This window comes from Oncorhynchus mykiss, chromosome 26 (genome assembly GCF_057628025.1).
Source record: "Oncorhynchus mykiss isolate SJ-2025 chromosome 26, ASM5762802v1, whole genome shotgun sequence".
In the NCBI taxonomy this organism is placed as follows: Eukaryota; Metazoa; Chordata; class Actinopteri; order Salmoniformes; family Salmonidae; genus Oncorhynchus; species Oncorhynchus mykiss.
In genome coordinates, this window is record NC_143047.1 from 25,690,773 (window position 1) to 25,718,676 (window position 27,904).

A 27,904-nucleotide genomic window follows, 5' to 3' on the forward strand; every position below is an offset into this window, starting at 1 on the left:
AAGTCCTTCCCTCAAATTATGAAGTCCAGTTCATCTGCGATGTGGGAGAAATAAACTGGAGGGAGGTTTTGCCTGTTCCTGACAGACAGGCCAACATTTCACACAGACACTAATCATGGAATGCAGTCTTCAGGTTTTATCAGGCATCGTAAATCAAATGTCAGCGTTAAGCCTCAGAGGATCCTCTCAGAAGAACAGACAGAGTGTGAAAGTACTAATATAAGAATACATTCTAATATAGAGCAATGTGAATAACATAATGTTGTAATTTCCACCACAGGCAGCGCACAATTGGCTCAGCATTGTCCTGGTTAGGGGAGGGTTTGGCTGGCCGGGATGTCCTTGTCCCGCTGCGCTCTAGCGACTCCTATGGCATGCCGGGCGCATGCACTTGTTTCCTCCAACATATTAGTGCGGCTGGCTTCCGGGTTAAGCGAGCAGTGTGTTAGTGACTCAATTTTTCCAAAACTGCAGCTCATTGTTGGAACACATATTTTCCTACTTCAGTCAACCAGTCCATTTTGAATGTGTGGGAAAAGGAGGGTAAAGGGAATTTCGGGAGCAGAACTGTGCAATGCTCGGTTTGGTTTATTTTTTTATTGTGTCCTGCAAATGCACATGTACAAATGTAACACTAGAGTCAAGGCAAATTGACATTGTCTTTTTTGACCAAATAGTTTTACAGTATTGGAAAAAATGTGATCTCTTTTTAAAGATAATTTATTGATGTCAGTTCAAATACTCAAGTACTTTATTTCTCATGCCAGTCCCTAGAGGGGACTCTTCTCTAGGTTCATCTCTCTGTAGATGATGGCTTTGTTATGAATCGTTTCGGAATCGCTTCCTTTAAGGTGGTCCTATAATTTAACGTCTCTTTTCTGGATCTTGATAAATAGCGGGTATTGTCCTAATTCTGCTCTGCATGTGTTATTTAGTGTTTGAATTTGTACATTTGGTGTTTGTCCCATTTTGTGAATTATTGGTTGGTGAGCGGACCCCAGACTTCACAACCATAAAGGACAATGGGTTCTATAACTGATTCAAGTATTTTTCACTAGATCCTAATTGGGATAATTCATTTTATGTTCCTTTTAACGGCCCTTCTTGCCTTGTCTCTCAGATCGTTCACAGCTTTGTGCATGTTACCTGTGGTGCTGATGTTTAGCCCGAGGTAGGTATAGTTTTTTGTGTGCTCCAGGGCAATGGTGTCTAAATGGAATTTGTGTTTGTGATCCACGAAACTGGACCATTTTTGGAACACCATTATTTTTCTCTCAATGAGATTCACTATCAGGGCCAAGATATGACAGAATCTGTGCAGAAGATCTATGTGCTGCTGTAGGCCCTCTTTGGTTGGGGACAGAAGCACCAGATCGATCATCAGCAAACCGTAGACATTTGACTCAAATTCTAGTAGGTGAGGTTGGGTGCTGCAGAATGTTCTTGTGCCCTCGACAATTCAAATTGTTAAAATCAAATCAAATTGTATTGGTCACATACACATGGTTAACAGATGTTAATGCGAGTGTAGCAAAATGCTTGTGCTTCTAGTTCCGACCATGCAGTAACATCTAACAAGTAATCTAACAAGTAATCTAACAATTTCACAACAACTACCTTTTACACACAAGTGTAAAGGAATGAATAAGAATATGCACATATACAGTGGGGCAAAAAAGTATTTAGTCAGCCACCAATTGTGCAAGTTCTCCCACTTAAAAAGATGAGAGAGACCTGTAATTTTCATCATAGGTACACTTCAACTATGACAGACAAAATGAGGAAAAAAATCCAGAAAATCACATTGTAGGATTTTTAATGAATTTATTTGTAAATGATGGTGGAAAATAAGTATTTGGTCAATAACAAAAGTTTATCTCAATACTTTGTTATATACCATTTGTTGGCAATGACAGAGGTCAAACGTTTTCTGTAATTCTTCACAAGGTTTTCACACACTGTTGCTGGTATTTTGACCCATTCCTCCATGCAGATCTCCTCTAGAGCAGTGATGTTTTGGGGCTGTTGCTGGGCAACACAGACTTTCAACTCCCTCCAAAGATTTTCTATGGGGTTGAGATCTGGAGACTGGCTAGGCCCCTCCAGGACCTTGAAATGCTTCTTACGAAGCCACTCCCTCGTTGCCCGGGCGGTGTGTTTGGGATCATTGTCCTGCTGAAAAACCCAGCCACGTTTCATCTTCAATGCCCTTGCTGATGGAAGGAGGTTTTCACTCAAAATCTCACGATACATGGCCCCATTCATTCTTTCCTTTACACGGATCAGTCGTCCTGGTCCCTTTGCAGAAAAACAGCCCCAAAGCATGATGTTTCCACCCCCATGCTTCACAGTAGGTATGGTGTTCTTTGGATGCAACTTAGCATTCTTTGTCCTCCAAACACGACGAGTTGAGTTTTTACCAAAAAGTTATATTTTGGTTTCATCTGACCATTTGACATTCTCCCAATATTCTTCTGGATCATCCAAATGCTCTCTAGCAAACTTCAGACGGGCCTGAACATGTACTGGCTTAAGCAGGGGGACACGTCTGGCACTGCAGGATTTGAGTTCCTGGCGGCGTAGTGTGTTACTGATGGTAAGCTTTGTTACTTTGGTCCCAGCTCTCTGCAGGTCATTCACTAGGTCCCCCGTGTGGTTCTGGTATTTTTGCTCACCGTTCTTGTGATCATTTTGACCCCATGAGGTGAGATCTGGTGTGGAGCCCCAGATCGAGGGAGATTATCAGTGGTCTTGTATGTCTTCCATTTCCTAATAATTGCTCCCACAGTTGATTTCTTCAAACCAAGCTGCTTACCTATTGCAGATTCAGTCTTCCCAGCCTGGTGCAGGTCTACAATTTTGTTTCTGGTGTCCTTTGACAGCTCTTTGGTCTTGGCCATAGTGGAGTTTGGAGTGTGACTGTTTGAGGTTGTGGACAGGTGTCTTTTATACCGATAACAAGTTCAAACAGGTGCCATTAATACAGGTAACGAGTGGAGGACAGAGGAGCCTCTTAAAGAAGAAGTTGCAGGTATGTGAGAGCCAGAAATCTTGCTTGTTTGTAGGTGACCAAATACTTATTTTCCACCATAATTTGCAAATAAATTTATAAAAAATCCTACAATGTGATTTTCTGGAGAAAAAAAATCTAATTTTGCCTGTCATAGTCGAAGTGTACCTATGATGACAATTACAGGCCTCTCTCATCTTTTTAAGTGGGAGAACTTGCACAATTGGTGGCTTACTAAATACTTTTTTGCCCCACTGTAAATATATGGATGAGCGATGGCCGAGTGACACAGGCAAGATGCAGTAGATGGTATAGAGTACAGTATATAGATATGAGATGAGTAATGTAGGGTATGTAAACATTAAATAAAGTGGCATTGTTTAAAGTGACTAGTGATACATTTTTTACATAATTTTGTTTTATTATTAAAGTGGCTAGAGATTTGAGTCAGTATGTTGTCAGCAGCCACTCAGTGTTAGTGATGGCTGTTTAACAGTCTGATGGCCTTGAGATAGAAGCTGTCCCAGCTTTGATGCACCTGTACTGACCTCGCCTTCTGGATGTTAGCGGGGTGAACAGGCAGTGGCTCGGGTGGTTGTTGTCTTTGATGATCTTTTTGGCCTTCCTGTGACATCGGGTGGTGTAGGTGTCAAGGAGGGCAGGTAGTTTTCCCCCGGTGATGCGTTGTGCAGACCACACTACCCTCTGGAGAGCCTTACGGTTGTGGGCGGAGCAGTTGCCGTACCAGGCGGTGATACAGCCCGACAGGATGCTCTCGATTGTGCATCTGTAAAGGTTTGTGAGTGTTTTTGGTGACAAGCCAAATTTCTTCAGCCTCCTGAGGTTGAAGAGGCGCTGCTGCGCATTCTACACCACTCTGTCTGTGTGGGTGGACCATTTCAGTTTGTCCGTGATGTGTACGCCAAGGAACTTAAAACTTTCCACCGTATCCACTACTGTCCCGTCGATGTGGATAGGGGGGTGCTCCCTCTGCTGTTTCCTGAAGTCCACGATCATCTCCTTTGTTTTGTTGACGTTGAGTGTGAGGTCATTTTCCTGACACCACACTCCGAGGGCCCTCACCTCCTCCCTGTAGGCCGTCTCATTTTTGTTGGCAATCAAGCCTACCACTGTAGTGTCGTCTGCAAACTTGATGATTGGGCCGTCGAGGTGTCTGCTTGGGGCGGGATATACACAACTGTGATTATAATCTAAGAGAATTCTCTTGGTAGATAATGCGGTCTGCATTTGATTGTAAGGAATTCTAGGTCAGGTGAACAAAAGGACTTGAGTTCCTGTATGTTGTTATGATCACACCAGGACTCGTTAATCATAAGGCATACACCCCAGCCCTTCTTCTTACCAGAGAGATGTTTGTTTCTGTCGGCGCGATGCGTGAAGAAACCAGGTGGCTGTACCGACTCTGATAACGTATCCCGAGTGAGCCATGTTTCCGTGAAACAAAGAACGTTACAATCTCTGATGTCTCTCTGGAAGGCAACCCTTGCTCGGATTTCATCTACCTTGTTGTCAAGAGACTGGATGTGCCCGTCTACGATGTGCCCGGGCGATGTGCCCGTCTACGGAGCCTGGCCAGAAGACCGCTCCATCTGCCCCTTCTGCAGCAATGTTGTTTCCTAAGATTGCGAAGCGAGGTGGCCATCTCTGTCGGCGCTGGGAGACTTTTCGTTAATATACAGTATATGTTGAAGAGGGTGGGGCTCAAGCTGCATCCCTGTCTCATTCCACGGCCCTGTGGAAAGAAGTCTGTGTTTTTTTGCCCATTTTAACCGCACACTTGTTGTGTACGTGGATTTTACAATGTTGTATTTTTTCCCCAAACACCACTTTCCATCCATTTATATAGCAGACCCTCAATCTCTCTCTCGCTTTCTGTCTCTCTCCCTCTCTCTCACACATAATTGCTATGTAGCTTCACACTACTTGTCATTAAAATGTTATTCAGTGTGTTAAACCCCCTTTCATTCAGAACTATAGACCTCCACAGAAACTGACCTGCTCTCTCAGGACAGGGAATCCTCACACCTCTCCCTGTTACTAATCACACTTTTATTGTCCTCTGTTTGTCTGCTGTAAATGCCAGTTAACTTCTCTGCCTTGGTGCTGTAGCCCCTTAAGAATCAATTAACAATGTTGATTGCATTCTATGGTCAAAGGCACAGGTTCTGTCCTCATCCAGGCCTGTTTCCAAGCATTTTACACAGACATGTCACACATTCTTCCACTCTCTCAGCTGAGACAACCCAGACTAAAATCGGACACATTCATGGTCCATCAGGGGTGATTGTAGTAGTTATATTGTAGGGTTATTATAGTAGTTTAGGAATTATACTACCAGTTGTCGATTGACCTCAGTAAACCTGATCCATGATGTCACTTTACAGGTAGCCTACTCCTGAAGGTATAAAATATATTATAATGAGCATGTTACAGTATATGTAAAATGCTTCAGTACTTCTCAAGTCTGTGGTGAAAGAACTTGATGGAAAAGTCCAGTGGCTGTGTGAAGGAGGTGTGACTGTTAAAGACAATAGGCTGATTATATGGTCGAGTTCTCGCTACTCTTTACTACATTCAATTATAATGGACAGAATGAAAGGTCGGAGCTTACCTACCCTCCCTTTCCCGAGTCAAGGAAAACCCCTCTCTCTCTCCCTACTTGCTTTCTCCTTTATTATATATATTTTTGACATGTATACAAATATAAATACAAAGTAGTTAAGTATTACTGTTTAGATTAACAATTGATTTAGTGAAGGTTTATTTGTTATTTGTCACACCACGGCTCAGATGCTGTTACTCTGTAGAAAACATACCTTAAAAACCTCTTAAGGCTATGGGGCAGTATTTGGAAGTTTGGATGACTGAGGTGCCCAAAGTAAACTAGAAAACACTCTAAAGTTTCTAAAACTGTTAAAGTAATGTCTGTGAGTATAACAGAACTGATTTGGCAGGCGAAACCCAGAGGACAATCCATCCAGGAATTCTTTTGTTGTTGAGGTCATTGGATTTTCCAATGCTTTTCTATGGGAAACCTGAATTATTAGGATCCAGATTGCAGTTCCTATGGCTTCCACTAGATGTCAACAGTCTTTAGAAATTGTTCAATGTTTTTTTTGTTGTTGAAAAATGAAGAAGTAGTTGTATTCTTTCTAAGTGTCACTCAGGTGGACTCTAGTCTTTTGGTGCGTGTGAATGAGACCACGCTCCTCGTTGTTTTTCTCCGGTATTGGAAACAGTTTATTCCATCTTAAATTTGATCGATTATTTACATTTTAGGGTACCTGAGGTTGGATTAGAAACGTTGTTTGAAACGTTTGGACCAAGTTTACAGGTAACTTATTAGATCCTTTGTAGGCATGTTGGGCGAGTTGGAACCTGTGTATTTCTGAATCTAACGCGTAAAATAAACTGACATTTTTGGGATATAAAGAAGGAATTTATCGATTTATTTTTGCATTATTTCTGACTTTCGTGATGCATCTGTTTGGTTGGAAAATGTTTTTCATGCTTTTGTATGCGAAGCGCTGTCCTCAGATAATTGCATGGTATGCTTTCACCGTAAAGCCTTTTTGAAATCTGACCAAGCGGCTGGATTAAGTTTATCTTTTAAATTATGTAAAACACTTGTATCGTCATTAATGTTTAATAATACGAATGTAGTATTTTTGAATTTCACACTCTGCAATTTACCGGATGTTGTCAAATCGGTCTCGTTAACGGGATTCTAGCCATAGGGGATCCCTAAGAGGTTTTAATTCCCAACTGCAGTGAATCAAACATATTATGTTCGAAATGTTTATTAATTTCAGAAGCAGATCATTGTCCCCCATGATAAAATCGGGGAGGGGACTGTGGATCTGTCTCCGTCTGTTAGTACGTTCGTACGTTCATACGTTAGTCAGATGCGATATCTCAGACAGCATTGGCCCGACTTTGACAACTTGGGTGAACGATGCGTCTTGCGATAGAGAGCCGGCATTTACAAAAGTACACTGATTGGCCAGCTGGTGGCTCTATAATAACATATTCAAAATGCTAGTTTTGAAAGGTCACGCCCCTCACCCCGTTTGACATAAACTCATAAAATGTGTTACATAGGTCCCTTTCCTCACAAGGAACAATTCTGCCTTAAGGACACAAGGTCCGCCATGATGGATTTTCTGCCATTTTGAATTTTGTGAAGAAGACTTAAACACTACTGTTCTTATACCAAATGAACAATCTGCACAAAACTTGAAATGTGGCATCTATGGACAAAGGTCTCAATGCAATATTTTCCAGACTAGTATATAGAACAACATGGCCTCTATTGATCAATAAACATTCATGTGGGCATGGTCTGGCACATAAATGCATAGACACTGTGTGTGCAAAACATTAGGAACACCTTCCTAATGTTGAGTTGCACCCCTTTTACCCTCAGAACAGCCTCAATTCATCAGGGCATGTATTCTACAAGGTGTCGAAAGCATTCTACAGGGATGCTGGCCCATGTTGACTCCAATGCTTCCCACAGTTGTGTCAAGTTGGCTGGATGTTCTTCAGGTGGAGCCATTCTTGATACACATGGGAAACTGTTGAGTGGGAAAAACCCAGCAGCATTGCAATTCTTGACACACTCAAACCGGTACACCTGGCACCTACTACCGTGCCCCGTTCAAAGGCACTTATATATTTTGTCTTGCCCATTCACCCTCTGAATGGCACACATACACAATCCATGTCTCAAGGCTTACAAGGCTTTTTTTTTTTTACATGTATTCAACCCCTTATTTTTGGCACTAAACAGGGGGAGTGGGGGGATTTTACTAAGCTATATGGAATTGTTTTAAGAAGGTCATACCAAGGATCCTTTTCTTATATGACTTTGAATTTTAAGACCCCTTGAATAGGGTTGAATATTTTCCCGGTATTTTACAAATGTTCGGTATTTCCCGCCAAAACCGGAAGTGTCATTATAAAGCATATAAATAGGCCTGTCTGGATTTGATTAGAGCTTTGATCAAAAATTCAATCTGATGCTACCTGAGCCTGATGAGCTCATTAAATACATTAAATACATTTTATTAGCCCAAGCCCAAATTATTGTGTCATTATCCAATACACATATGATATAGGCTGCTGCACATTACACATTTCATTAAAACATAGCCCATAGCTATACAATGCCTTTGGAAAGTATTCAGACCCCTGATTTTTTTCCCACACATTTTGTTACGTTACAGCCTTATTCTAAAATGGATTAAATAAAAACAATCCTCAGCAATCTACACACAATACCCTATAATGGCAAAGCGAACACTGTTTTTGGCAAGTTTATTAAACATAAAAGACCCTTCGCTATGAGACTCGAAATTGAGCTCAGGTGCATCCTGTTTCCATTGGTCATCCTTGAGATGTTTCTACAATTTGATTGGAGTCCACCTAAATTGAATAGATTGAACATTATTTGGAAAGGCACACACCTGTCTATATAAGGTCCCACAGTTGACAGTGCATGTCCGAGCAAAAACCAAGCCGTGAGTTTGAAGGAATTGTCCATAGAGCTCCGAAACAGGATTGTGTCTGTTGGGGGTTACGGTAACCGTAACTGGGAACCGCTTTTCAACCCTATATTTACAAATATATATACCATTTGTTTTGATGAATGTTGTTATTTGGCCTTACTGCTATTAGCCCATACAAACTCATTAAATAACAAATTCACTACATGGAACAACAGATAGTCCCCCCCAAAAAATCCAAAGGAAGTTTGTTCTGAAGTGTCTGTCCTATATCTGAGGGATATAAGAAAGATCAGGAAACATTAGTATATTTATATATATATTTTTTACATGTATTTAATGCACTAAGCAGTCTCCATATATACAGTACATCCATTAATTTTGTTCAACTGGTACTGGGGGACCTTGTGAGGCCTGTGGGCGTCCTAGAGCAGAACAATAGTTTGTAGGCCAAAACTTTCGGACGCTACAGATGATTTTGTGAGAAGACCGATTTTTGGGATGTCTCATGGTCTGACCGCTCTATCTTTGTCAGCTTTCACCTCAGATGTGGAAGTGTGACATAGGCAGGCAGATGCAGTGGACTGAGACGAATCCAATGCAATGTATTATGCTAATTACATTTCCACGGGGCGCGGACATCAACCTTAGAGGCTTAATCTGTTTGACTCAGAGTGATGAAATTTGGCCCACATGCTCAGGGATATGAGTCTAGCTAACCCAAGCGATATCTCAGACACCACTGGCCCGATTTTGACTAAACTTGGGTGAATGATTCGTCTTGCCATAGAGATCCGTAATTTACAAAATTACACTGATTGGCCCGATGGGGGTGCTGCATCATTCGTGGGGGACGACATGTTTACTGTTGCCTTGTTTTTCATTAGATCTGAGAAGAGGGGGAAAAAGCACTTATGCAAACGTAGCTGGCTCAGGGACACCTGTGAAAGAGCTGATGCCTGTATTCCGGTGCTGGTCTGCTGGTTATTTAGATCTGTCTCAGACTACCCACTTCCCCCTTTGCACCAGCATCTGGAGGCCCAGCTTTTCTTCTTATGCATCATTCTTTTCTACTCAAGTTCTCAACTCAAATCCTGTATAGCTCAGTTGGTAGAGCATGGAGCTTGCAACACCAGGGGTGAGGGTTTGATTCCCAAGGGGGTGGGGGAGTATGAAAATATATGCCCTCGCTACTTACTGTAAGTCGCTCTGGATAAGAGTGTATGCTAAATTACTAAAATGTTTTAAAAATCAGATCAACTACCACTGTCCAATTGAAAGAAGTCCTTATATTTTTATATTATTTTGTTGCTGTATTGTCACAATTCTAAAGGATAAACATATTATACAGGGGTCTGATAAGTCTAATGAGTGTAGCTTGTCCCACTGAAAAGCAGCAGCCTGTCCAATATAATTGTTTTCTCCTTTAGACCAAAGTCAAAGATGAGTTCCTTTTTAAAGCCTGTTGAATTGAGGGATTTTCCCTATCAGTTTCCCCAAAGTAACCTTTAGTTGAGAGTGGCTGAATTAACACCATCAAGTTGACCTCAAGCGAATTAACTTTTTTAATTGCCATTTTTAAAGCCATGTCCCCCCGCCCTTGAATTTTCCTAAATAAGTATATATAACACACTGTTGTTGTTAGAATCTTAATATCACAAACAGAATTTGTGTTCTAAGCAATTTTATGAGGACATTCCCCCCTGTCCCTCATTCACTGCCAGTCATTCACTGCCAGTCAGGCTGCGAGGCAGATGATGGCCCCTCGAAACTACACCTAAACTATATACGAATTCATTTCACACATATAATAATAATAATAATAATAATAATATTAATAATATTAATAATAATAATCGAGTTAGCCAAGACTGACAATAGATTAAGATTGATATCACTTTATTCATCAAATGTACACAAAGTCCAACTGCAATGTGACTTCTGCTTTATCCCAAACCCTCCGAAAGACACATACATGTGCAGGCTGGAAAGGTTGGAGCAGGGGGCTGCCACACTGGGCGCCCATGGAGCAGCTGATGGGTGAGAATATTATCTATTGATAAATTGTATATAAAGAATCTGATTAATAGCGCAGCATGGAATTCAAAGTTTGGATTTTTGTCACATGCACAAGTACAGTGAAATGCATAACTTGCAATCCCTGACCAACAGTAAAGTATGACATATAAAAATAGTATAATAAAAAAACAAGAGGAACAAGAGAGGAATCTATATACAGAGTCAGTGCCAGTACCAAATGTACAATGTGCAGGGATACTGGAGTATTTGAGGTTGATATGAACATGTAGGCAGGTATGGCAGCAGCATAAATGGTGTGTTGGTGAGTGTGAGTGGGTGTTGGTTTGAGTGTGTGCAAGAGTGTCGATGTAGGCTTAAAAGGCAGATGGATATACACATTGTTGTTTTTTAAACCTTTCTTTAAATAGGCAGGTCAGTTAAGAACAAATTTTTATTTACAATGACGGCCAAACCCGGACAACGCTCGGCCAATTGTGCGCCGCCCGGACGACGCTGGGCCAATTGTGCGGCCGCCCTATGGGACTCCCAATCACGGTCAGATGTGATACAGCCTGGATTCGAACCAGGGACTGTAGTGACGCCTCTTGCACTGAGATGCAGTGCCTTAGACCGTTGCACCACTCAGGGGCAGTATGGCAGGGCTGAAAAGTGCTGAAAAGTGACTGGTAGCAGGAATACATAAATACCTATGGTAATATACTGTCACGTTGGTATAAAGGGATCGGGATACAGGCGCAGAAATAGGTAACAGGGTTTTTTATTTACCCAAATAACAGCGTGCCATGTCAAGGCATGGGGACAAAGCCCAAACAAACATGTATGCAAAACACAGGGTTGAGACCCAAACGAAAGAGCGAGGAGTACCTCGAATAAATACACAATTGACAAGACCATGGTGAACAATTACTAATCAAGGAAATGGGGACCAGTTGTGCATAATGACACAGTTCCGAAGGGAGCCGTGACATATACTAATGGTAATATATTCATGTAAACAGGAGTAGTAATGACCAGTAGCAGCATAAATGGATAAATACTTATGGTAATGGAAACCAATAACCAATGAACAGCAGTGTAGTGGTAGTAATACATCTTCAAATCAAATCAAATTTTATTTGTCACATACACATGGTTAGCAGATGTTAATAAGAGTGTAGCAAAATGCTTGTGCTTCTAGTTCCGACAATGCAGTAATAACCAACAAGTAATCTAACTAACAATTCCAAAACTACTGTCTTATACACAGTGTAAGGGGATAAAGAATATGTACATAAAGATATATGGATGAGTGATGGTACAGAGCAGCATAGGCAAGATACAGTAGATGGTATCGAGTACAGTATATACATATATGAGATGAGCATGTAAACAAAGTGGCACAGTTAAAGTGGCTAGTGATACATGTACTACACAAGGATGCAGTAGATGATATAGAGTACAGCACATACGTATACATATGAGATGAATAATGTAGGGTATGTAAACATTATATTAGGTAGCATTGTTTAAAGTGGCTAGTGATATATTTTACATAATTTCCCATCAATTCCCATTATTAAAGTGGCTGGAGTTGAGTCAGTGTGTTGGCAGCAGCCACTCAATGTTAGTGGTGGCTGTTTAGCAGTCTGATGGCCTTGAGATAGAAGCTGTTTTTCAGTCTCTCGGTCCCAGCTTTGATGCACCTGTACTGACCTCGCCTTCTGGATGATAGCGGGGTGAACAGGCAGTGGCTCGGGTGGTTGTTGTCCTTGATGATCTTTATGGCCTTCCTGTAACATCGGGTGGTGTAGGTGTCCTGGAGAGCAGGTAGTTTTCCCCCGGTGATGCGTTGTGCAGACCTCACTACCCTCTGGAGAGCCTTACGGTTGTGGGCGGAGCAGTTGCCGTACCAGGCGGTGATACAGCTCGCCAGGATGCTCTCGATTGTGCATCTGTAGAAGTTTGTGAGTGCTTTTGGTGACAAGCTGAATTTCTTCAGCCTCCTGAGGCTGGAGTTGGAGTTGGAGGCGTGCGTGGCCACGCAGTCGTGGGTGAACAGGGAGTACAGGAGAGGGCTCAGAACGCACCCTTGTGGGGCCCCAGTGTTGAGGATCAGCTGGGTGGAGATGTTGTTGCCTACCCTCACCACCTGGGGGCGGCCCGTCAGGATGTCCAGTACCCAGTTGCACAGGGCGGGGTCGAGACCCAGGGTCTCGAGCTTGATGAATAGCTTGGAGGGTACTATGGTGTTGAATGCCGAGCTGTAGTCGATGAACAGCATTCTCACATAGGTATTCCTCTTGTCCAGATGGGTTAGGGCAGTGTGCAGTGTGGTTGAGATTGCATCGTCTGTGGACCTATTTGGGCGGTAAGCAAATTGGAGTGGGTCTAGGGTGTCAGGTAGGGTGGAGGTGATATGGTCCTTGACTAGTCTCTCAAAGCACTTCATGATGACGGAAGTGAGTGCTACGGGGCGGTAGTCGTTTAGCTCAGTTACCTTAGCTTTCTTGGGAACAGGAACAATGGTGGCCCTCTTGAAGCATGTGGGAACAGCAGACTGACTGGTATAGGGATTGATTGAATATGTCCGTAAACACACCGGCCAGCTGGTCTGCGCATGCTCTGAGGGCGCGGCTGGGGATGCCGTCTGGGCCTGCAGCCTTGCGAGGGTTAACACGTTTAAATGTTTTACTCACCTCGGCTGCAGTGAAGGAGAGTCCGCATGTTTTCGTTGCAGGCCGTGTCAGTGGCACTGTATTGTCCTCAAAGCGGGCAAAAAAAGTTATTTCGTCTGCCTGGGAGCAAGACATCCTGGTCCGTGACTGGGCTGGTTTTCTTCTTGTAGTCCGTGATTGACTGTAGACCCTGCCACATACCTCTTGTGTCTGAGCCGTTGAATTGAGATTCTACTTTGTCTCTATACTGACGCTTAGCTTGTTTGATAGCCTTGCGGAGGGAATAGCTGCGCTGTTTGTATTCGGTCATGTTACCACTCACCTTGCCCTGATTAAAAGCAGTGGTTCGCGCTTTCAGTTTCACGCGAATGCTGCCATCAATCCACGGTTTCTGGTTAGGGAATGTTTTAATCGTTGCTATGGGAACGACATCTTCAACGCACGTTCTAATGAACTCGCACACCGAATCAGCGTATTCGTCAATGTTGTTATCTGACGCAATACGAAACATATCCCAGTCCACGTGATGGAAGCAGTCTTGGAGTGTGGAATCAGCTTGGTCGGACCAGCGTTGGACAGACCTCAGCGTGGGAGCTTCTTGTTTTAGTTTCTGTCTGTAGGCAGGGATCAGCAAAATGGAGTCGTGGTCAGCTTTTCCGAAAGGAGGGCGGGGCAGGGCCTTATATGCGTCGCGGAAGTTAGAATAACAATGATCCAAGGTTTTTCCAGCCCTGGTTGCGCAATCGATATGCTGATACAATTTAGGGAGTCTTGTTTTCAGATTAGCCTTGTTAAAATCCCCAGCTACAATGAATGCAGCCTCAGGATGTATGGATTCCAGTTTGCAAAGAGTCAAATAAAGTTCGTTCAGAGCCATCGATGTGTCTGCTTGGGGGGGAATATATACGGCTGTGATTATAATCAAAGAGAATTCTCTTGGTAGATAATGCGGTCGACATTTGATTGTGAGGAATTCTAAATCAGGTGAACAGAAGGATTTGAGTTCCTGTATGTTTCTGTGATCACACCACGTCTCGTTAGCCATAAGGCATACGCCCCCGCCCCTCTTCTTACCAGAAATATGTTTGTTTCTGTCGGCGCGATGCGTGGAGAAACCCGCTGGCTGCACCGCCTCCGATAGCGTCTCCAGTGAGCCATGTTTCCGTGAAGCAAAGAACGTTACAGTCTCTGATGTCCCTCTGGAATGCTACCCTTGCTCGGATTTCATCAACCTTGTTGTCAAGAGACTGGACATTGGCGAGAAGAATGCTAGGGAGTGGTGCACGATGTGCCCGTCTCCGGAGTCTGACCAGAAGACCGCCTCGTTTCCGTCTTTTACGGAGTCGTTTTTTTGGGTCGCCAGCTGGGATCCATTCCGTTGTCCTGGTTGAAAGGCAGAACACAGGATCCGCTTCGCGAAAATCATCTTCTTGGTTGTACTGATAATGAGTTGACGCTGATCTTATATTCAGTAGTTCTTCTCGACTGTATGTAATGAAACCTAAGATGACCTGGGGTACTAATGTAAGAAATAACACGTAAAAAAACAAAAAACTGCATAGTTTCCTAGGAACACGAAGCGAGGCGGCCATCTCTGTCGGCGCCATGGCAACCATCTTGACACAGAGGCAGGGGAAGGAATGCCAAAAAGTGACTTGTTCAAATTCTCCTACAGAGTCACAAGCAGGTATGACGTTTTGATGTCTAGATATGTATTATAGTATTAGAACGAGCAGATTCTAAATCACATATCCTTGTTAAACAACTCTTAAAAATTACCCCTTGAGCTCGATTTCAAAATATAACATTTTGGCAGATTTACTGCGATTCCATGGCAACACTCAAACCACAGTAATATATTTACACTCAAAATATGCCATTCTGTTCTTTTGAAAAGCATTTTCTTAAATTCATAATGTTCCTTAAAGCCCCCATGCAGTCTTTTTAATGTTATTATTTAAATAATGTCTAATAAATCACTATCTGTGTTCAAATACCCATACTAACATACTGTATACATACTTAATGAGTATATACTACATACTCTTAGTTAATTAAGGTATACTCTAAACAAACGGTATCGTTTCAGTTGAGCACTAGTGCTTCTCCTGTCTACCGGAAGTTGATGCTGTTGCTATGCAACCTCTTGCTAGCTTGTTAGCATAACAAATGACTAGTTAGACATTTTACGATTTTGGGTGTGTTCGTAAATTCAATGCCAGAGTGCGCTCGGGGCGTTTGTAAATCCCGAGTGTTGTCAGATTGTCTGTTTGTAAATTCAGAGCGCACACTGGACATTCTGGCCAAGGAGTAGGGTTGATCCGAGCGTTCAACTCCAATGGCAGTCAAGCACCCAAGCCAAAGTTTGCTAGCTACTTCCAGACATGAGAGAACCCCTCACTCTGACCTCACTACTTGCCCTAGCAGAGCTGGTTAGGCTGTTTTTATGTTATCCAGAGTGTTGGTGACTCGTTCCCTTGAGGCCAGGCTTTTCTAGTGTTAAAACCTGTTATGGATGATGCGAATTTTCGCAGCTTTTTGTTAAAAATCGTGCAACATTTCAAAGTCCTGCTACTCATGCCAGGAATATAGTATATGCATATGATAAGTATGTGTGGATAGAAAACACTCTGACGTTTCTAAAACTGGTTAAATCGGGTCTGTGGCTATAACAGAACGTGTTTAGGAGTAAAAATCCCTGGTAAAACTGTTTACCAAAAACAAAAACAAAAATATTTGTCCGCCATTCAATGAATTGTTTAAGACGAGAGAAAATATATGCACCCCCTGTAAACGCCTACAGCTTCCACACGATGTCACCATTGCTATCAATATCAGAATCATTTATCCCTGGTTACAACACGAATAGACCCCTCCCTTCTTCTGACGCACCACAGTATGTTGTGAAACTGAAAAAATGGACGATGTTTTCCAGACTTGCTGCTATCGAATACAGATCGCCCCGTGATCAATTTGATACATCATTAACGTTTATTAATACCTAAAGTTGGTTTAGAAACATAGTTTGAAGTGATTTGTAAAAGTTTATAGGCGACTTTTGTAATTTTAAAAAGTGACGTTGCGTCTTGTAAATGGACTTTTTGCAGCATCAGACTGGCCTTCAGCAAATGACATTTTGGGTATACAATGACGGGTTTAATCGGGAAAAAGACCCAATTGTGATGTTTATGGGACATATAGGAGTGCCAACAAAGAAGCTCGTCCAAGGTAATGAATGTTTTATATTTTATTTCTGCGTTTTGGGTAGCGCCGGCTACCGCAAAATCTGTTGTTTACGTGTCGTGCTGGTATTTTGGGGGGTGCATGCTATCAGATAATAGCTTCTCATGCTTTCGCCGAAAAGCATTTTACAAATCTGACTTGGTGGCTAGATTCACAACGAGTGTAGCTTTAATTCAGTACCTTGCATGTGTGTTTTAATGAAAGTTTGAGATTTAACGAGTACTAAGTAAAGTACTATAGGTGGCGCTCTGAAATTTCCGCTGAGCTATCCCTGTGCAGGGACCACCTCCATAAGAAGTTTTAAGGCTTCTTCTCCCTTGGCTCCTGACAGAAACTGGAGGAGGCAGTGGCCACAGCGACTCTGGAGGAGCAGAGGAGAAAACAGACCCAGACTGACCTGCAGGACCGCTACAGAACGGACCTGGAGAGAGAGAAAATGGTAACCAACCACAAAGCTACACTCTAGCTCTGTTCCAGGAAGTGCATACTCAGAATCATTGCAAACAACATATTGCTCAGCAAAACTTATCTCATGACTTTGAATCATTGCGTTTGATGAATAACAAAGTAGTATTACTATTAGTATTACTATTACTCACATTATGAGTAACAGTATTATTTGTGGAGTAATCTGGGAAAATCTACACTAAACAGAATTGATTGTCATATGCACACCACATGCTACTTTGTACTGTGGTGGTGTGTGTGCATGTGTGTGTGTGCATGCGTGCATTCATGTCTGTGTGTCCAGATTTTCATATCAAACTGTGTGTCCATTGTCTCCTGTCAGGTTCGTCAGCAGATGGAGGAGCAGGTGGCCCAGAAGTCCAGTGAGTTGGAGCAGTACCTGCAGCGTGTCAGGGAGCTGGAGGACATGTACCACCGCCTGGAGGATGCACTAGAGGATGAGAGACAGGCCAGGCAGGATGAGGAGACCATGCGCAAACTACAGACCAGGTGAGACGCAACACACACTTGACACACACTTGACACACTCATAGCCTTACACTGAGTGTACAAAACATTAGGAACACCTTTCTAATATTGAGTTACTTCCCCTTTTGCCCTCATATTTATCTAATTAACTAACTATGTTTAATTGTTATACAATTAAATGAATAATGTAACAATTATCTCATTAGGATCTGGGGCACCACGAGAGCAGTTCTTTAAAGAGTTACCATCTCCCGAATTAAACTCTAAAAGGTCTTTACCTATCACATCTATAAACAGTCAACTTATTAATCATAACCTCGTATCATATCATCATTCTGAACAGTCGTAACCTCCTTGCGTCTGCAAAAACCTGAGCCTTAATTATGATTCAGTACTCCACAAATGTATTTAATTATTTAATTACTAGCTAATTAAATGGGAACACAGGCTAAACACACACACACTCTCCACACCGGTTATTGACTGGAGACGTAATACTCTGAAAACAGGACCCTAGCAGAATGACAACAACATGGATGCTTGTTAAAGAAGAGATGGAGCGGGACAGAGACACTTAACATTGCCACATTTAGAAACTACTGTCACCTACAATAACCATATACTTTGCACAAGAACCGCTGCCCGCTTTGAGCAAGACATCATGAATGTATTTACGTGAAATGCCTGGGTTCGCCGGGGATCTCTCAGTGAACAGGGCAGCCTTGGAAAGGGTGTTGGGCCTTTTCGCGGCACGCTTGTAAGGCTCTGATTGTCCAAAATGGTTTCAACAACTCTTCTACTGTTGTCCTTCTTCGTAATTGTCCGGTATCTGGTGACAAGTCATGTAGTCCTAAACAGAACTGATTTTCCTTCCATTGGGGTGGCATGGTAGCCTAGTGGTTAGAGCGTTGGACTAGTAACCGAAAGGTTGCAAGTTCATATCCCCGAGCGGACAAGGTACAAATCTGTCGTTCTGCCCCTGAACAGGCCGTCATTGAAAATAAGAATTTGTTCTTATTTGCCTAGTTGAATAAAGGTAAAATAAAATTCTAGATGATAGGCTAGCCAGCCGTATCAATGGTTTCGCAGTGGGGTGATGAAAGTAATCCATGGTTTGAGCAGAGTTTTGAGCAAAGTTTTAAACATGTAGTTCACGCTTCACGCTTTTTCTGGTTCAATATTTTGAGCCGGTTGGTTCCAGCTGGCTGGCACGCTCCCTGACCTCACTCTGGGGCGGTGATTACTCACTGTGCAAAGTTTTGGAAAACAATTATCTCTTATAACTTCTCAAATCACATTCCTCTCTTTTCAAAAACACTTGAATAATTTTCCATATTACATGCACAACCAATAGTATGGAAACTTTATCCATGTATTGTGTATACTTTCCAAGTTACAGTATTTCCTTTTTTAATGACATCACAAAATAACAAACAATATGACATTAGTGTTGTATAGATCGCCTCTGACAATTCCCCACGTTCTACATTAGAAATATTGTTCCATTATTTGCTTTTTAACGTGTTAGAGTTTCAGCGGGAAAAGGTCTGTTGAGACAAAGCACATTCCTTTGGTGAATTTGGAGAGCGCAAACCTGGATCTTGTCACTTGATTTACAACATGACTTGAGTGTCAATCACCACTAGTTCTTTCCTCCCCCCTCTACGGGTGAAATGGGGTCTGATTGAAGTTATTCATTGCAAACCTGATCTGACCTATGGATTCTCGTGGTCAGTCATGACAAAGAGATCCTAGCTTTCATCTGGATTCACCTGGTCAGTCTATGTCATGGAAAGAGCAGGTGTTCCTAATGTTTTGTACACTGTGTATGTGCACTGGTTAAAGGTAGTACACTATATAGGGAAACGGGTGCCATGTGGTACACAACACACACAGATGGAGTGTACATTAGTGCACAAAAACAGTTTATCAGAAGACTGTGTATAGATGTTAACATTCACATTCTCAGGTAACTGCACCCAACATTTGTTTGAGTGTCTGTCTGTGATTGGTTCATGTGGTGTGTCGGTTTCTGCATGTACCCAGGCTTCTGGAGGAGGAGTCAGCCAAGCGGGCGGAGCTAGAGCAGATCCACCTGCAGCAGCAGAGGGCCATCTCCCAGACCCAGGCTGAGAAGCAGGAGCTGGAGAGCGACCGGCTGGCCAAGGAGATGGCCCTGCAGGCAGCTATGCTGCAGCTGGAGAGTCTTGAGAGAGAGAGGCACGGAGCACTGGAGCAGTACGAGGTCAGAGAACAACACCCTGTCTGTGTTTCAATATGGCTGTTAGTAGGGACCATGTCCACTATTAACACTTCACTTAAAGTAAGGTATTGCTGGGCCATTTCATAAACAAGATAAAAACAAATTTGTCAGGAAGTACTTTCTTTAGACCTATATGTCTGTGAGCAACTACTGGTCTTTATTCGGCTGAACATAGTGTTGAGTCAGTGGAAGGCTGCCTGACATTTGAACCAGAAACAGTCCCTGGCGCCAAACTTGGCCTCTTCTCAAATTACTCCTCTGTCAACTGTTGACGCAACACAAAACCATCATAGAGGTCTCTCCTTGCACTCTGTTGCCATCTAGTGGTGATATCACTGAGAACTGTCTCTACTTCAAGAACAACAGCAAAACATATTTATTATTTAAACAGACTTGTACTTGCCATCATTGAGATGTATGGATAAACCCTGTGTGTGTGTTTGTGTTACAGGAGGTGAGAATGAAACTGGAGCAGGCAGCTAATAAGACCAAGAGCTGGAAAGACAAGGTGGCCAAGCATGAGGGACTGGTCCGTCTCATCCAGCCAGGTAAGTAAGAATGAGAGGCCAACGTCATGCAATGTCCTCCACTGCATGTTCATGTTCTGTTCTGTTCTCCTCCCCATACTCATATTACAATGCTATTGATGACTTTGTTCTATTGATCTATTGTTTGAATACAGTCTGTGATGTTTTCTTTCTCCTTCTGTCTGTGTATGTCTGTGAAGGCGATAAAGGACCACAGAGGATGACTAACTGGGGCCCAGCAGCCTTCACAGACACTGAGCTGGACCTGAGGAAGAAGTCCTGGCAGGAAAGGAAGAACCACAACCAGTCATCCCAGTAGACAGAGGATGGTGCTTCTTACCTGATGGTCCAGAGATCTTTCCACAATCGTGTAGCATCAGGATACTGTTGTCTTGTGTTGTTGAGAATTAACTAATGTGTACGGTTGCAAATTTCCTGAAACTTTCCCAAAATGTCCAGGTTTTCCAGAAATCCTTATTGCTGAATTCTCGATTTCCTGCTTATTTTCTCCTAATTCTGGGAATCTTCTGACTGGGATATCTGGAATTTTTAAACCCTACTAAAGTCTTTAAGTAGGAAAAAGAGCTGTTATGTTAAACTTTTTTTAAAATAATGTCATGAGAATGTAATAAGATTAAAGTAATAAGATAAAAGTAATAAGATGTTTTATATTTAAAATGCCAACGCATAAGTAGCGCATCTTATAAAATATATTTAAAGACATTTCTTTATACTGTGTCTGTCTATTTTAATGGATGAGGGATGTAAAAATGATGTGTTAGAAAAGGTGAGTAGTGAACGGGGGTAGGTTACATATGCTATATCACCCCCCAAAGAATGGCATGTATATATGGCTCTGGGTTTGAAATGCTCAGCCTTGATATATATATTTGATACATTTCATTCCATTTTTTTTCCTTCAATCTAACCATTTAAAATGTAATTTCCTGGTTTGCCTGTGGGAACTGTGGAACCTTGAGTAATATTCCTATGGAATACTTGGCCGATGTCCTCTTGTGGTTTCATGAGTAAAAGTATCTGTTTACGGCTCTGCCGTAACTCAAGGTAATATTATACTGTGGTGGGCTGGGAGTTACTGTAGATACCTTGAACTGCTTGAGTCCATAGCTATAGTTCCACTTGTGTTGTTGTAGTCAGGTGAAGTTAAATTTAACCAAACATAGGCGAGTGTGAACTGAGCTCTGTGCTTGTGTGTAATAATGAATATTGGTGCAGTGAGAACTCATGAGATCTGACTGCAGCGATGGAACTGCTGGGCTCTATTGTTTCTCTGCGGACTCTGAGCTGGGTTCTATTCTCTCTGGGGGAACCAGGACCCTGGACTGGGATCCATTCTCTCTCTTGGGGCCCTAGGTCCTGCTTAACTCCACTCTCGCTCTGCACTACATCTCAGCCTAGTGCTGCAGATTTCTGTAATGGAAGTTCTGCAGGGCTTCAAAGAGCTGGCCTGGCCATCTGGCTGTCTTTCTGAATCTGTCCTGGCAGGCTGAGGTCCAGCTCTCTCTCTCTCTCTCTCTCTGAGCCAGCCTGACCAAACCACCCCAACCATGTGACACTGATCGTGACATCCCCCCTCATTCATAAACCTGTGGTTTTCATTACAGTAATGTCCTACTTTGTGTCATGTTGAAACAAATACAATCTGATTTAATTTTTTGGGGGCCAAATCCTGCTTTTGATTTGCTAAATCGTGTGTGGTGTGTGTGTGAGAGCATGTTCTCTTCACATCTGGAGCTCACTACTGTAGGTCTAGGTCTTCTAGACCTTGTAGAAGAACAGTCAGTCGTGACTAAGTCTGTGCAGACTGCTACCAGCCCTTTTCCTTTATGAGAGCTCAGACAAACAATTATGATGATTAATAAATGCTACAGCACGGGCAGACCCACTTTCACACCCCTCACACCCGGACCTGCGCTCTCGTCCACCCTGCTTGGTTTGCACAGTGCGCTGACTTCACAGAGCAGTCTGGTCAGAGGGCTCAGCCTGGGAGGCTGCAGATCAAAGCCATGTCGATAGGATGAGACAGGAGACCTGGCTGCTTGGAGTGTGGAACCACAGGCCTGTCTGTCAGGATGGAGAAACACGCCAAGCAAACATGTAAACATCACAACAACCCCATCACACTGTCACGACAGCCATCCTACAGCATGATACACATAGTAAATAATTTTCATAAAACATGATTCCTCCCTTTAGGAGTATTCTTCTCTTCAGGAAAGACTCAAGGAGTAAAGACTCCCAGACAGAATTGTTCCAGACCAACCCAGCTCAGAGTGCCTCTCTCCATGTTAACAAAGAGCTGGGCAGGCTTAAACAAAAACACATGAGACATACGTGATTCTATTGTAGTTATCTCTCTTGTTGCTCCAGTAATTGGGCATTCCAGCCTTTTTTCTGTGCTGAATATATTTTTCCGTTCAACTGTTTTATTTCATCGTGGAGAAATCTGCTGTTTTGCAGAGAGACAGACCTAAGACTCTGAGACCTGAGAACACCAGGTTCCACACATCAGTAGAAGGTTGGTTGAGGTTTGAAAATAACCAGTTTGACTCATACTGCATTTACATTTTAGACATTTAGCAGACGCTCTTATCCAAAGCCACGTACAGTTAGGCGTTACTCTCTGTCAAATGAAATAAATGTTTTGCCTTTGAGGAGAATTATATGAGTTGAGAATGAGGCTTTTGAGAACTGTTAAATGAGGAATTTTAACAGGAAGGACTTCAAATCCTGGAAGGTTGTTTCTTGGTGTCCTGGATTGTCCTGAGTAACACTGTCAATAAGGGTGTCTGCCAACTCTTAAGCCACAACCCTGAGCATTCCATCCACCACTCCCTGTTTACCAGCTCTGACAAATGGCCCAGTGCCACTCTTCCACTTCCCTTTATCTCCTCCTCTTCTTCTTTCCTCTCCTCCTCCCCAAGAACTTAGTCTCTATCCTCTGCCACCCATTATCCTCCTCCTTCTCCTCCCCTCTCACTCCTCCTCCTCATCCCCCCTTTCCCCTTTCCCTTCTCTTTCTCCACCACAAGAAGTTCATTAGTCTCTCTATCTCCGGTTTGCTCTCCTCCCTCTCCATTTTCCTCAATGAAAGAACCACAAATAAGGTGATTGAGGGTTTTCAATCTGCTCTTCAATATGCGTCTTGCCCTGAGCCAATTACACCTGAGTGAAAAGTCACTAATTGACTCAGATCATTCTTGTGACATAACAGGAAGGGGAGTGAAGACTGGTGATGAGCAGGTACACGAGGTGTGGGAACGGTTGAATTAAACTGTTCATTACATTTTTGCTGCATCAACTTTAAAGGAAACTGTTTGTAAAGAGTGTGACTTACATACATGTGGCCACCCATATGGGCTAGTCAGGGCCAGCCCTAGCCTTTTGGGGGCCTTAAGCAAGATTTGGTTTGCTCCCCCTCCCCCACCCCACACACCTTGCAGGCAACACATTTCGGTGGCAGAGAGAAATTTGCAGTTTAAAAGTACATTTCCTGCAACTCCTCACATTTTTCTATGGGGTGTTGAGAAAATGTTGCTGTTTTAAAGCACATTTTCTACACATTCTGCCATGACTTATGCCATGTTCATATACTATCTGAGTGAAAGTCAGTAATACAATCAATTGGGGCTCCCTGGAAGTCAGCACAGTGTCTCTCAGATGGCTGGGGGTGATTCCGGCCAGAAGTTTAAGAATTTTGTGTTTTTCAAACACCGAAACTGTCCCACCCTGATCTGTTTCACCTGTCTTGTGCTTGTCTCCACCCCCCTCCAGGTGTCGCCTATTTTCCACATTATCACCTGTGCATTTATACCTGTGTTTTCTGTTTGTCTGTTGCCAGTGCGTCTTGTTTCATCAAGCTTACCAGTGTGTTTCGCCCTAGCCCCTGGATTTTTTTTTTTTTTCTTTTTTCGTTTTTCTCTTCCTGCCCGCCGTTCTGTACCTTTCTGACTCTGCCTTGGATTACCGATCTCTGCCTGCTCTTCATATCTATCAGTGTGTTTCTCCATAGCCCCTGTTTTTGTAGCTTTGACCACTCTGCCTGCCCTGACCCTGACTGCCGTTCTGTACCTTTCTGACTCTGCCCTGGATTACCGATCTCTGCCTGCTCTTGACCTGTTGTCTGCCTGCCCCCTGTTTTGTTAATGAACGTCTGATTCGAACTGTCTGCATCTGGGTCTTATCCTGGGTTCGGATAGAAACAGCTTTTTCCTGCAATTTAGAGCCATAATCATTACGCTTAATTATATGTATATTTTCTGCAAATCTAAACATCTTGAGCTTTTTGTGTTCTCCTGACTGGTGGTAGATTTTTTTTTCCTCTGCATTGCTGCTAAAATGTGGGTAAAAGATTGAAAAGGATATGAGTCTTGTTAAGTAAATGCAGTAATTGCTTGCTTTTCTAAAGTCTACCAACCTCGCAAGCAGGCTTGTCAGCTAAAATAGTTATCATTAAACAAGCTAGCTAGTCTAACTTGATTGAAATTGCTTCTTGGTCCAGGTAGTTGAGGTTGGGAGCCTATCTGGGATAGCCAAAGCAAACACAATAAAATAGCTGGCTTGTAGTATTACAGAGAAACAACAAATTAAACATTTTTCTAACAGGACAAATATGAGGGCACATGTGCTCACTATGGGCATGATGCCGCTGCTGGTTCTCATCACTCTTTATCAGTGTCATCACCTTGTCTTCTGGGTGAAAAGAGCCAGACCAGGTTCTGTGCTTCTGCTGTGGTTCTCCTCTCCCAGCATGTGTCCTACACACGTACCAGATGTATCACTAGCTGGTTAGCCAAGTGTACAAGTACTGTTGCCATTGCTAAACCAAGACCATAGTTACCACACACAGGAACGATTGTATCCCATAACGATCATTATAGACTCTCAGTTCTGTGTGTCTCTGGCACTGACTCCTTTTGCAAGCACTCCAAAGCCTCTCTTCAACTCTCCCAGTGCGTCACTTCAGCTTTGTTCCCATGCCAGACAAAATAAATAAATGAGACCAAACACAGAGAGTAAACATATGAGAGTCATATTATGTGACAGTGATGTCGTTAGGGGGCAGAGATCCAGCCCAAAATGTGATGCACAGCCAGCCAGCAGAGGCTGGTTTAACAGGAAGAGAGCAATGACCAGGGGAGGCGAGAGGAAGAGAGATTGTGAGCCTTGATGCTGGGGAGCTGCCATCAGAGCTTGTTCTGGTGTCCTAAGGAACAGAAGAGCACCACCACTGCCCCCACAGCTCATATCAAACCCTTGTCCCCTATCTCCTCCACACTCAGGGTGGTGTTCACTGTGTCTGGGACCTGCTCTGGGACCAGACCACACAGACTAGAGATTTCCACATGCACTGCCTGGAGGAGAGCGAAATACCACACAGCTGGCTGTCATAAGGGAAACTAAGCATGGTTGTTTATGTGAGCCCAAGCTGCAGTACATTCTAACTCCAACTCCACATGTGGGAATGACATCTCTGACAGAGCCATGCCAGATATTTTGTTTGTCTTCTCCCTGATCTTCGTTCCTGATTTTCGCAAACATGTCATTTCAGACCAGAGGGTATTTGTTCTTAATCTGGATCTTTCAAAGAGGGACTGTGATCAGTTATACACTGGAGTGGAGAAAGGCGAACATCAACAGTTCTCACTGCTGAGACTTGAATGCTTCAGCACGCCCTACAACTAAACCACACACACAGAACCCACAGTCATTGAGAAAACCATATTGTAGAATCCCAAGTGATTTGGTCCCATGCTAAGGTGGTTTAATGCTTAAAGTGCAGGACTATTAGCCAGATAGTTCAAAACTAACGACAACTCCTATTGTGATATAGCTCCTTATACACTGCCACTGCTTCCACAATCAAGACCTACTCAAATTCCAAATGGGTACTTTACAAGAATGAAATAGTAAAACCAAACATTTACACAGAGGGATTTTAGGTCTCCTTTCTGAGGGGGTTTTGCTCACTGTCACCATCTGCTTCTGCTTACCAGTACATTTACAGTTTAAAACAACCGCTTCTCACCCATTTCAAGATTACCTCCTCGTCCTATATAATAGGTCTGCTGTTAAAGACTGTTGGGTTTATTTGTAGCCTGCGGCCCAATTTGTTTGGTTTCACTGAGCACATAACTAAGTCAAGGCCTCTGCGCCCCTTTCAGACCTTCAACACATGACCTGGGGCCCTTAGTAGCTACATAAATAAATTAACTTTATTGACCACAGATTTCTCTGGTTCAATAACGTTAGGAGCACAGAGGGTATATCTGATAGGCTGTGCTGGTATCGCAGAGGGAAAGGTAGCTGCAGGGCTTGTTTGATTAAGGTAGTTTGATAATGTCAACATTGATCACAGAGCTAGAGTGGTTGATTGTCTGTATATGTGCTTCCTGTTGCAGCAAGAGAGAGGGGGGGGCAGAGATTGTATGGTATATCTGATTAGGCTATGATCATGTGGAGAAGGACGCTCCCTGCTCCTCTCCTTCATTGAATTAAAGCGGAACGAGCAGGACTTTGCTTCAGGCCAGCCGCTAAACTGCTTCTGTCTCAGGGAGAGAAATTACACCACACACACACACACACTTCCATTCCCTCTGGGACTATGTCACCTCCAAACTGAGTTAGGATGCTGAACTATTTGCTTTAATGCAAATGACATGATGAATTCTCTCCTTCTCTGTCATAGTGTACGTTCCACTACTTAAAGTCCTGCTCCGCCACCACCAGCCCTGTGACTATGGGAATGTTTGTCCCAGCTCAGCTGCAGTAGGTACAGCACATCACACTGAGGTCTGATTAATTGACAAGAGGTTCACATGATCTTTTCAGAGGTACTGAATTCACAGCTCCACCAGGGACATAGGCCAGAAGTAGTTAGAAGTGGAGGGAGGGGGGGGTTCAGTATTGCCTCCCTGCCTTTTGTCCGCTCTCGCTTTGCTCTTTAAACTCGGGGAAATAATTTTTCAGATCTGGTTTCAATTGCTTGCTATTGTTTTCTGTCTTATCTATAGTGTCTGAGCAATGTGTCCCATCATACTGCACGTCCCAATATCCACACTACCACACTACTTAGAAGGAATGCCCAATATATTCTAAGTGGTTTGCTAGTGTGGACATAAGAACGTAGTTTACTCCATCCCCATACTCCTGGTTTAGTGCTCCACAGCCGTTCTCTTTAGTATCCATTGAATTACTGTAAGTGTGTGAAGTCAGTGGCTGGTCCATCTCCAATTCTGAGGCTCTTTCTCTCCCAGTCTGAGAAGTAGAGAACAGTAATCCCCTGGTCGTCCCTGGGGGTCACGGCCGTATCGAGAGGCATTCCAGACAGTGTCCGCCTCACTGCTCGATTAAACCCCACTGATCACTGCACACACACAAAGTGAGACCTCAGCACCAACCAGTCAACCGGCCAGGCAGTCAGCCAGGCCACGGTGCTACTGTACTGTAGGTTCAGCACCAGTCCCTCTCCCAGTCTCCCTCTCAAGTCTCCCTACTCTTCTCTGAGTCACTTGTTTTAATCACCTCATTCAATTTGATGTGTAGACCACTCCCTGCTCTTCACCACTTCCAGTCTGTTAGAGTATGTATATTCTCTGCATCCTGCTGCCTGGGCCTGAGTGTAGGATCGACCATGATCCACACCAGCAGATGGCAAGGCAGGGTGCTTGGGTTCCAGATGA

General features: G+C 43.2%; 1 protein-coding gene across 2 annotated transcripts in view; it reads left to right on the forward strand.

The window, feature by feature from the left end:
• The window catches only part of LOC110506700 (switch-associated protein 70), a 30,157-nt gene extending 9,233 nt beyond the window's left edge, over positions 1 to 20,924 (forward strand). For both annotated transcript variants that reach the window (XM_021586512.3, XM_021586513.3), the window contains 5 exons: positions 16,807 to 16,914; positions 17,266 to 17,432; positions 19,458 to 19,656; positions 20,126 to 20,222; positions 20,402 to 20,924. In XM_021586512.3, coding sequence (XP_021442187.3) covers positions 16,807 to 16,914; positions 17,266 to 17,432; positions 19,458 to 19,656; positions 20,126 to 20,222; positions 20,402 to 20,520 — 690 coding nt within the window. In that variant the 3' untranslated portion in view covers positions 20,521 to 20,924. The remainder of the gene's footprint in view (positions 1 to 16,806; positions 16,915 to 17,265; positions 17,433 to 19,457; positions 19,657 to 20,125; positions 20,223 to 20,401) is intronic.
• The last annotated feature ends 6,980 nt before the right edge of the window (positions 20,925 to 27,904 follow it).